General features: G+C 40.0%; 3 protein-coding genes and 1 pseudogene across 8 annotated transcripts in view; 2 read left to right on the top strand and 2 right to left on the bottom strand.

Annotated features, from left to right (window-relative positions):
• The window catches only part of LOC104814456 (novel plant SNARE 11-like), a 3630-nt gene extending 3336 nt beyond the window's left edge, over window positions 1-294 (top strand). Inside the window, exon 11 of the mRNA XM_010542493.2 lies at window positions 57-294. The gene's annotated coding sequence lies outside the window, so the exon portion shown is untranslated. The remainder of the gene's footprint in view (window positions 1-56) is intronic.
• A 335-nt stretch (window positions 295-629) lies between these two features.
• On the top strand, window positions 630-4738 carry LOC104814457. 6 transcript variants are annotated; one of them, XM_010542498.2, is made up of 3 exons: window positions 630-837; window positions 936-1046; window positions 4245-4434. In XM_010542498.2, the coding sequence occupies exons 1-2, from the start codon at window positions 764-766 to the stop codon at window positions 1039-1041; spliced, it is 180 nt and encodes a 59-aa protein (XP_010540800.1). In that variant the 5' UTR covers window positions 630-763; the 3' UTR covers window positions 1042-1046; window positions 4245-4434. The 6 variants fall into 6 exon arrangements, with proteins under 6 accessions (XP_010540800.1, XP_010540804.1, XP_010540803.1 ...); XM_010542502.2 differs by lacking the exon at window positions 4245-4434 and adding an exon at window positions 2642-2854; XM_010542501.2 differs by lacking the exon at window positions 4245-4434 and adding an exon at window positions 2092-2214.
• On the bottom strand, window positions 1538-4133 carry LOC104814703 (annotated as a pseudogene).
• Window positions 4739-6027: 1289 nt separating the features above from the next.
• LOC104814451 overlaps window positions 6028-10615 on the bottom strand; it is a 24574-nt gene continuing 19986 nt past the window's right edge. Inside the window, exons 53-64 of the mRNA XM_010542490.2 lie at window positions 10571-10615; window positions 10111-10288; window positions 9867-10003; window positions 9583-9709; window positions 8973-9194; window positions 8537-8896; window positions 7927-8085; window positions 7552-7836; window positions 7163-7381; window positions 6895-6947; window positions 6664-6772; window positions 6028-6516 (exon numbers count right to left, since the gene is read on the bottom strand). Coding sequence (XP_010540792.1) covers window positions 6043-6516; window positions 6664-6772; window positions 6895-6947; window positions 7163-7381; window positions 7552-7836; window positions 7927-8085; window positions 8537-8896; window positions 8973-9194; window positions 9583-9709; window positions 9867-10003; window positions 10111-10288; window positions 10571-10615 — 2368 coding nt within the window. The 3' untranslated portion in view covers window positions 6028-6042. The remainder of the gene's footprint in view (window positions 6517-6663; window positions 6773-6894; window positions 6948-7162; window positions 7382-7551; window positions 7837-7926; window positions 8086-8536; window positions 8897-8972; window positions 9195-9582; window positions 9710-9866; window positions 10004-10110; window positions 10289-10570) is intronic.

Below are 10615 nucleotides of genomic sequence, written 5' to 3'. Positions count from 1 at the left end.
TTCCCCCCCCCCCCCCTTTGATGCTTGGTCCCTTCCTAAATTCAGCGTTGTTGCAGAAAGATGATGGTGTTTTTGCAAGCACCATATTTTGCATACGCACCCAGAGAGATGAACCAAGCTTTTTTATTAGGAACCATCCCGATGTATTTGCATGAACCGGTCGTTCCCCTGTATCATTTTTCTCCAATGATGTGCGATGTAAAACTATTTTATGTGTTGTAATTCTTAAAGTTCAGACCTTGTTTGATGTTGGGTTGCGGTAACAATTAAAAAAAAAAAAAAGAAATAGAGAGAGACTAGAAGCTTTCTGTGTAGATTTTGATCCGAGCAAGCAGCAAGCAGACGAAGGAGCATTTGGACATACATCGTGTTCGTGGCTTCTTCCTGTCGGGAGCTGAAAAATGAGAAAAGAAAACACATGTTTGCTCTTTCTGAAATTCGCATTTCGTTTTAACAATATGGATCGAGTTGGTCCAAACTCAAATTCCAAAATCAACGAATAAGGGACTATCTCAATTGCTTAACGACAAATCTCGAGTTTTTCTTGAGTTAAAACCAAATACATATCATCCGCTGGATCCAAGACTGTCAATCATCTAATGGGTCTTGCTTGAAAATTGAAAGATAATTGATTTTTAATTAACTGGTAATAGCGTGTGTGTATGTAAATAAAATTCCCACAATCAGAGTTTTGTTTTCCCTTGAAACCCCCCAGAAAACAGTTCCGAGTCCGACACCCAAAAAACCCTTATCTCCTGTAGAGATGATGATGGAGAAATCGTTCTCGTTGATCCAAACGGTGGCCACTGCCGGTGTCTTCTCTGCCATCTCCTTCTGGTGAGTTCATCGTTTATTCTACATCTCTCTCCTCTTCCCCTCTCTTCCGTATCTCTGGATTTTCCTAGGGTTTATACTTTTTCCCGCATTTCCCCAAGGTACGGTTTCATGTTCGGTCGAGAGTCCGCGAGAAAAGAGCTTGGCGACTTGATCGAGGATCTCCGTCGCGGTGGTTCCTCCTCCGGTTCACCTTCTCATTCATGATTTAGGTATTTCGATCTCCCAGTTGTTGTCGTTTTGATGTTCCTTTTTCGTTTGCCTGTTGCCGACTTAGGTCAGCGAATAGGTCTGCTTTGGATTTTTTTTTCCTGATAATGCCATTAAACCAGTGGTGACTTCCAAAATATTCGTCATTATGGTTGTTCTTCATCCCGTGGTTTTCTCCACTTGTTCGAGTTCGTTTATGTTAGACATTATTGCCTTCAAATTTAGGTATGGAATTTCCGGACAGTTCGATAGATAAGATTAGTCTTGGGCACTTCTTTTCCTGGATAATTAAACTAAGAAGTATGATGGAGTAAGGCTGCTACAAGAATGAATCTTGTTTGAGATGGATTTGCTGATGGACAATGAAGATTGTTCAAGGCATTTTGGTAATGTTTTAAGTATTCACATCTTGTTTTTCCTTCCCCGCTTCAACCTTGGTGTATTACCGAGCAAATAAACTTTTCAAGATCCCTATGTTTAGAGCCCTATTTTTTTCTCTCTCTATTGCCCTCTGTTTATATGTGACAATGAAACCTATCGTATCATATCGAATTTAACTATCTAGCAATCACACTAGAGCTGCCTCCTTGGCCTTCTCATTACTCTTGCTTCTTACGAATCCCACATAAAGATAATTTTTTCTGGTGTCACATTCTGATACCCTGCTTTCATGACCACCTTCCCTCATGTTCTTAACAAACTCCACAAATTGCTGCCAATTTTCACCCTCAAATAACCTCTTGTTCATTCTTAGATATGTAAAAGCAGCTAACCCTTTTCCAGAATCAGACCTACTTGTTGCAACAACTTGTCTATATGCACTTGCATCATACCTTTCCAGTGCATTTTCCCCTGCCAGTGCTGTTCCAGCTTTCCCTGTTGCAGTCTTGACTTGCCTGACCAGATTTTCCGGTGAGCAGTTCGAATACTCTGGTTGCCCTCCATCTCTCATTTCCATGCAAGTGAAGTTGAACACGACTCCGTGTTTGCCAAGCATCTGAGTTATTGGCAGATAACCATATTGATCTCTTGTGTTGTAGTATCCAGGTGTTAGTTCAGCAGCATGTGACCTGTGTTGTAGTGCCAGTGAATTCCAGCTATTTTTCCTGACAGCCTTGCTCCCGTCCCTTGGAATATCCTTTTTGCTGCTGCTAGGACTTTACCTACATGTTCTAGCAGCTTCCCGGAGTACCATTCCAGGAAAAACTGCCCATATTGACTATTCCACGTATCATCCCTCCGGAAGAATCCGGTATCTTCAGGAAGTTGCTTGTAGTTTCCTGCATCATGAGGTCCAGTCCTTCCCCAGTCATTCTTCCCTGTTGCTTTAGCATATACTTGGAGTGAGGCTCTCATGTACTGCCATCAAAAGATATCAGCCAGTTCTCAGAAGAAGTTAACCCAATATCGGTAATCTGAAGGTCCGAAACATATCTGTGCTGTCTTTTCATATTTATGTCTGGTAATTACTTTGCACCAATGAAAATCAAGCTCCACCATTCAGTTGTGGTTTAGTTTCAGGTGTATGAGTAATATTTCTATGAATGCTGTTGCAAATTGAAGTGTTATTTTTCCTTGGAAATGTACCTTGTCATAGCACTGGAACTCTCCGATCCCGGGAAATCTCCACGTCCCATTGCTTTCTGGATAAGATGGGTACCTTAGTTCTCCACAAGGGCCCATACCCACCTGGATTTTTGTGATTATTTGTCCATTCTATTAACACTTTGCTTCTGTTATAGCGTGCTGTTTCATTAAATGTTTGAATGTTTGATTCCCACATTTCCTAAATAAAGTTCATTTTTTTCCTTGTTGCTTTTGGTTAGATGCTTACCACAATGACTCCGCCTAGATAGTCTCTGAATCTTTCATGGAAGCTCCTCATGTAATCCGTGTAGACTTGGATAGGTGTTCGTCCTCTTAGAACCGGCACCGAGTCACAGCCCAAGGAAATATACTCAGGATTCCTTCGCCCAGATCTGTCTGTATAGACAATATCAGGGTTCTTACTGCTTTCTTCAAGCACCCATGGGGGCAAGAGAATATTATATTATAAGAGAAACCATGTAGGTAATCAGCTAAGCTAGGAAATTACATGTAAGAGGGAAATGTTTGCATGCATAAAGATTGACTTTGAATAGACTGTGTTGTGACTGCAAATAGTGAGTTGATCTCCATATATTGAATGAAGTAAACCCCTCTTGTCTGTATCATCATCCTGAGGGTGATGGTATGAGAGGGAAAGGAAAGTATTATGTTTTTCGAGATTTCTGAGGGAAGGGGCTCTATAGCAGCAGATTAACATAGATTTGCTTCATTACCTGCAAGAGTCTCCAACATTGCCTCCGCATTGATGAAAGGACATAACAACCTGGAGTTTCAGACCATGATTTTGAACCATCTGGATAAGCTCATCGTAGCCATCCCAGTTGTACTTTAGAGGTCCGTCTTTCTCCACCAATCCCCACCAAGCATCTACCATTACCCCATCCGCTCCTGCACGTTTTAGGGCCATCAAACTGGCGTTCATCGCCCTTGGTTTGTTCAGATTCCCTGAAATTGTCAGTGTCTAGCGGCAGCATGGCAAAAAGCGGAACTTTATAACTGTCGGTGTCATGTATATGCGATAGAGCATGGAACTTTTCCCATCTTCCAGTGGTTCTGCCTTCTGGAGTGAAAGTCAATTCACGGGAAAAAGATCGAGCTCTTTACCTGGAGATTGTATGTCGGTGGTCTGTTGACAAATGCAATGTTAAGTCATTTCTAGGTTCCCAGGGCTTGTTGAGTCGTTTGGATTGATAAGAGAGGTTGACAAACGCAATGTTAATGCCATGTATCTCTTTGGTCTGTTGAGAAATGAGGATAGAGAAAAAGAGATATAGGTGTATGAGAGGAGTGGCTGAGTATACGTTTATAAAGAAAAAATCAAGGCTGCTGAAGTCAATTTTCATGTGTCACATTTCTGGCACTCCTTTTCTTGCCCCCCCGTGAAAATGAGACATATGGGCGTCTCATACTTTGTTTTTTTATTCTAGTAACTTTTGAATATAAAGCTTTCCTTATGATATTCTTCAATTGCCCTCCTGCTGCTTTTAGTTGCAGCTAACCTTCAGCCATATCTTGCTATATGAAGGTAATGTTGATAAGGTAATAATCAAGCCTTCATCACGTGGTTGTTACTAAGCCTGCTTATCTTCTAGGGTTTTCCCCTTATGTAGGATTCGCATGTAAGATGAGCAAAAGTGAGCAATCAGTGGGCGCACCTCTTTAATTATTCTGCGAATATTGCAGTCTACTTGTAGTTCGATCTGGATGTTAAATGCACCCTGGTAATTGGTTTGCAAGCCTTTGTAGCACTTATTATATATTCACTTCTTCTGTTTGTTTGTCTTCTTGTAGTTGGTAACAATTAACAAAGGAAGAAGATGAAAATGACACTCGCGTTTTCACCTCCATGCGAGAAACTTAGTTTTAGACAAGCTGCAGTGCATGAAGCATATTTGGTTCTTTGGAGTTTGAAGATTAAAAACAGTATATATGCTCTTAGGGTTTTGCCGACTTCTGCTGAAGACTTTGTTGTTCATCGCAAGTGTTTTGCAGCATTCTCCTTCAATTACCTAATTCTGAGCTTTATTCGACACTGAACCATATTATTCGACACATTTGTGTTTTTTAAGAGCAACATTTATTTTTCGATCTAAGCAGAGAGAGAGATTTTGAAAGAGTAGGAAGATTAGTCGCTCCTTTTCTTCTTTAATCGCCTTATAAAGTGGAAAATGTTTGCCCACGCGCACCTTCTTTTTTTATTGGCCCATTTGGCGATTATAGCCAAATTTCCCTGGACTATAGTGTGGACAAATTGGGGTCGTAGTGTTCACGCGCCAAAGTAGCGCGTGAAGCCTTTTGTGATATTTAATTTATTTACTCGGCCCTTAACGTTGCCCGTTCCCGCGACAATGGCAGTGTCAAACTGACGTTTTTTTCCCGCTGTCGAGAAAGTTTTAAACAAATATGTTAAAGTAAATATTTGTATAATTATTCGATATTACTATTTTTAAATGTACTGAATCCTGTACAAGATCCTAACATTTTCAAGATATGATAATTTTATAATTTTTTGGGAATGTTATATTTATTACACAACTTCAAGTTACATAAAATAATGTTTTTTCCCAAACACATTTTACTCCATTTTCATGAATATTTCATAATTTTTTCAAAGACAACCATTTCATTTTTTTTAATTAATATGGTCTTTTATAGCAAAGACATATATATACATAGAATCGGGGTACTGAAAAATACAACGACCTATAGATATTTTTCACCAAATATTTACCGTAAGAACTTACATTCAACAGCCGTATAATAACCAAAAAAGAAACAAATGTTTTCAAGTGTCAATGTGTATACACAACACATTTACAAGACCAACCGATCAAAAGATTATCCCCCAAAAAAAAGCATCGGATCGATCACACTAACAAGAAACAAAACACAACAAACAATCTGTGATGTGACTTCACTCAAAACTCACTGAAAACTGTAACACTCGAGAGAGAGAGAGAGAGAGAGAGAGAGAGAGAGAGAGAGAGAGAGGAGGGGATCTATTCAGTAAGAGGAGGAGGTACCTGAGACCGAGGCGTGTAAAAATCGTAACGGACAAGTTAATAGCTGAAGGAAGTCAAATCTGCAAAGTAAAAATTTTGTAGCTAGAGAGTGAAGTTTTCTAAGTTCATAACTCTGAGTAGTTCAGCATTTGCAAGGGGGTAAAAGGTCAAGAACAACAAAGGAATGTAATATTGGACTTGACTGGCTGTAGCTTCAACTGTAGGCTTTTGGTCATGACTCATGAGCTAGGCTTTAACCATGGTTTTTTATCAAGTCGTGGATTTAAGCACCCGACAAGTGTTTCAGGGTCTTTGACTTTTATATGACATCTACTTTTCATATGATTTTTACATGTTCTTTTACTACCTACTATTTTTGATGGCATAATTATATCTCTCTGGCAAAGAATAGTGGCAGTACCTGGCCTAAAGCTTCCTTTTCATCATACTCCCGGAGAATACAATCTGCATGAATAGCTCGGGGATTCCGAATTCTCTCCAATGCAGTCCTGTTATTCAAGATCTCCAAGCATCTGGTACAGCTAGCTCCAATACCATCAACGGTCAAGGAGAAAAAATCTAATGCACCACTCATTGGTTGGACGAAGAATCCTAGGAGAGCGTCACTACGAACTTGGTAGAGGTGGCATCCCCACGGATATGAGTCCACTGGCGACCAAACCTTCTGTTCCTCGAACTCCGTCTCCTCGGCCATTGACTCTGCTATGCAGTAGACTGTGTTAAGCTCCGGCTCGTCGAAACCAGCCACTGCTACACCGCCCGTAGACACGTACCCTTCCGGTGCCCTCGGTTGCCATATCGATACCGGATTCACGTAGTCCTCTACGCAGTTCCTCCACACCTGTTTAAGAAGTTTTCTCTCAATCGGTTTTACCAACTTGCACTAGGGCTTCTTTCTCATAATCTACCTATGGTTGAATCATCTTTTTCTTGTTTCTCTCTCTTTTTATAGAGATTAGAAGATATTATAACAGTGACAAAGACTTACGAGGTCATAACCAACAGGAAGTGCAAAGAGTCCATCGGTGTTATGGTAAACAGCTGCAACATTCGGAGGATGGCTACCCACATGAGCTACATCTCCCACCGACACAAATCTGCCACAACAAAGATATATATTTATATATACACACACACACACATGTATAACAACATTTCAGCCATTGATGTGTTCCAACACCAAAAAAAAAACATTAACTTTAAGGGTATTGGTGATTACCCGTCTGGACAGCTAGGCCTCCAGATAGTGCACAAGTTTCCATCTTCTGGAGCCTGAGAGCACGAGTGGAATCGGGTTTCAGTCAGACTTCCTCTAGTTTCAATAGATTTGAATCAATCTTTCATATTTCTCATCAGACTTAGGTGGAAGGGACAACGTCAGATCATGACCATTAAAAGAAATAAAAAGATGGTAAAGAACATGACGGCTGGATTTTAATAGCAAGTAATATGCGTAGAATGATAGAAAGCAACGACAACAAAATTACCTGCTTTTTGCACAAAGAACATCTGCCTTTAGATTCCCGCTCACTGCTCCAGATTTTTGAAAAGTTGATGCTGTGTTTAACGAACTTCCTTTCACTGGAAATAGAACTCGAAGAAGCAAGCTCCCTTGACCTAGTAATAGCCTTGCTGTTGTAAGTTTTTGGTTCTCTTCCATCAGCTTCGGTCCAAGCAAAATACACATGCCTTTGGCTTGAAGGAACCTGTGGCAATAACACAGACAAGCGTTTAGATACTAAGACACAAGATTCTATAGAGTCATGTCTGACTTCGGAACATACTTCCCTGATCCATGTGTAATTAATTTCATTGATTAGAACGTAATCTATTAGATGAAATAAGATTGAGTGGAATATAGAGTTAGAGATATAACCTTGAGAACCAGGTTTTTCATGTTAGATTGATGTGTTCTCCACATTTTGCGCACAACTGAACAGATCCGAACAGCTTCAGGTTCAGTTCCATCTGATTCTTCGACCACGTTGCACTTTATAACCCGAGCAAAATTCTCAGATCTCTGGAAATTCTTCAGATGCAATATCAGATGCGAGGGTCGTTGGCTCCCAGCCTTTGCCAACTCCAATGCCATAAGCTCCTCCCAAGGCACATCCCACATGATCTTGCTGGGTTTCTTATCCATCTTATCCAGATCAGAACACTGCATATAAACCGCCAAGGCATATAAAGACAACTTAGGAAAGTATAAGTACTACACCAGAATATGGTATTTCAATTCTAGCTGCCTAACCTGTAATAACATAACCCTTTTGTTGGTCATCATGACGATGCGCTTGTATGGAACGATGAAATGCTCTTCGTAATAATCCGAAAGTGCAAATTTCGAGGGTTCCCGGAAGATCTCGGTGCAGCCAAAATGCCGACTTGTTTCTGCTAGGTGAAGAACCGTCTAGGAATAAAGAAGCAATATAAACAGAAATGAGAACCAGTTTGAAATTTATAGCACAAATGACAAGCTAGACTAGAAATATTTAAGTTAATAGCTGAAGGAAGTCAAATCTGCAAAGTAAAAATTTTGTAGCTAGAGAGTGAAGTTTTCTAAGTTCATAACTCTGAGTAGTTCAGCATTTGCAAGGGGGTAAAAGGTCAAGAACAACAAAGGAATGTAATATTGGACTTGACTGGCTGTAGCTTCAACTGTAGGCTTTTGGTCATGACTCATGAGCTAGGCTTTAACCATGGTTTTTTATCAAGTCGTGGATTTAAGCACCCGACAAGTGTTTCAGGGTCTTTGACTTTTATATGACATCTACTTTTCATATGATTTTTACATGTTCTTTTACTACCTACTATTTTTGATGGCATAATTATATCTCTCTGGCAAAGAATAGTGGCAGTACCTGGCCTAAAGCTTCCTTTTCATCATACTCCCGGAGAATACAATCTGCATGAATAGCTCGGGGATTCCGAATTCTCTCCAATGCAGTCCTGTTATTCAAGATCTCCAAGCATCTGGTACAGCTAGCTCCAATACCATCAACGGTCAAGGAGAAAAAATCTAATGCACCACTCATTGGTTGGACGAAGAATCCTAGGAAAGCACGTCCTATCCCATGGGCAAACCCCAAAAGACCATTCTGTCTTGCACTCTCTACAGGTTTCGTCACAACTCCTGATACCCCAAAGGCAACACCTTGTGCCAGGGCTTCGGTTCCTTGAACAATTGCATCGCCGACACCGGTGATTCTCCTCGACCAAACCTGGTCCATTTTGAGATTTCCTTAAGCAAAGAACCAAAGTGATCGACTCTACTATGCATATAGGAAGTTTGTTTACCTGTCTAGCTCGTAGTTGCAGGAATTGACCATCAGTTGAAAGCTCAGCAAACCCTTTACTAAGAGAAGCCAGTGTTGAGCTTGTCATACCCAACACATCAACAGAGAAAATCAAATGCAAAGGATTGTGGATCAGATCTCTCCATATGCGATTCCCAATGGCTGGAACTATCGAACTTTTCCGTATGAATCTGTCTTTGTGCATTACCCTCCTCAGATGAACCTAAATGGAGAAATGAATATGTTACACGAATGCCATCCTAGACCTCAATTTTGTCAATCATGATTGCCAGATATATTATAAATTTAGCTAGAAAGTCTATCGACAGAAAATAGCAGTAAATGTCCCCCCAGTGACACATTTTACACCTCAAGCGATATGTTGTGTATGAGATTGGAAGTTAAAGACTTCATATTTTACATTCAGTTCTGATAATATCTAGCAGCTATCTACCATGAACAATCTTTAAACTACCTCGAACTTAAAATCCAGAAATCCATTCGAGAAAAGGAAAGAAAAAAGAATCAGAGCTAGTCATATACTATTACTAGACTGCAGGAGATGACACCTTGAGAAGAGATTTTGAATTTCCAGGAATGATAGACCTGACCTGAATTTTAAACGCATTGCCAACAGCAGACAGAATAGGGCTCCACACACCAAGAACTCCATGGGGTCTCTGAGCTGGTGCTGTTTCCAGTGCGATTTTGATTCTTACTTCTGAAACATCAATGAGGCTGGAAAATCACATAAAAACCGTAAGTTTAAGATCTGCTTGAACAAATCATGATTTAGTTTCCAGTTTCGAACTGGCATGTTGTATGCCCCAGCGAGACAAGATGGACTGAGTTAGTATGAAATCATAAACAAAAAATGAGGAGACACATGTAATACTTTATTCTAATCTCAGGATCAACTTGAGCAACACTAGAACTCTTGGGTATGCGATCCAACTGAAGCTTATCGTAGAAGTCAGCTAACGCCCAAATGATTGGCTCATGAATGTTTAGTCTCCAAGTATTCTCCGTCACCTGCAAATCGGATTTCATTTTCATAAATCCATCACATGCTTGAGATGATACTCTTAAAAGAGTTATATTTAGTTGTGATAAAGAAAACATACGTAGAATATACTCACCCGTACATATACATATGGATAGACCTGAATGCCGTCAGTTTCATCGTTACACATTGTAATCGTCATCTTAAGCACCGGTTGATGATTATCTCCAGTGTTATCTGGTGCCAGTAGTACAGGCATGATAGATAGAGGCAGGTGATTATCAATCTGCAAATGGCCCAGTATGACTTTGAACCTGGCAAAAAAGGAAAATGCATGCTATCACATTTTTCGCACTGGTGTATATAAAGAAAACATTGATTTCACAACTTTCATGGGTATAAAGTAGATGACACCTTATCTCCTAAAATTAATAAATTTCACTAGTGGCATAAGTAACGTCAAGATGAGTAGCGTACTCAGATAACACCATCATCACCTAAAATTAGGACACTTCAAAATGTAATGACAAGTTCAATTACTAATATAAACTACCTTCCCTAGTCTTGAGTTGTATCACTACAGATTTTGATTTTACCTGCTTGCTCTTCCCCCATCATATCCTGCAGAGTATGATATGAAC

Source organism: Tarenaya hassleriana, unplaced genomic scaffold, assembly GCF_000463585.1.
Source record: "Tarenaya hassleriana unplaced genomic scaffold, ASM46358v1 Cleome21, whole genome shotgun sequence".
Classification (NCBI taxonomy): Eukaryota; Viridiplantae; Streptophyta; class Magnoliopsida; order Brassicales; family Cleomaceae; genus Tarenaya; species Tarenaya hassleriana.
Note: the sequence above shows the minus strand (reverse complement) of the source record. Positions and strands in the feature narration are given on the sequence as shown.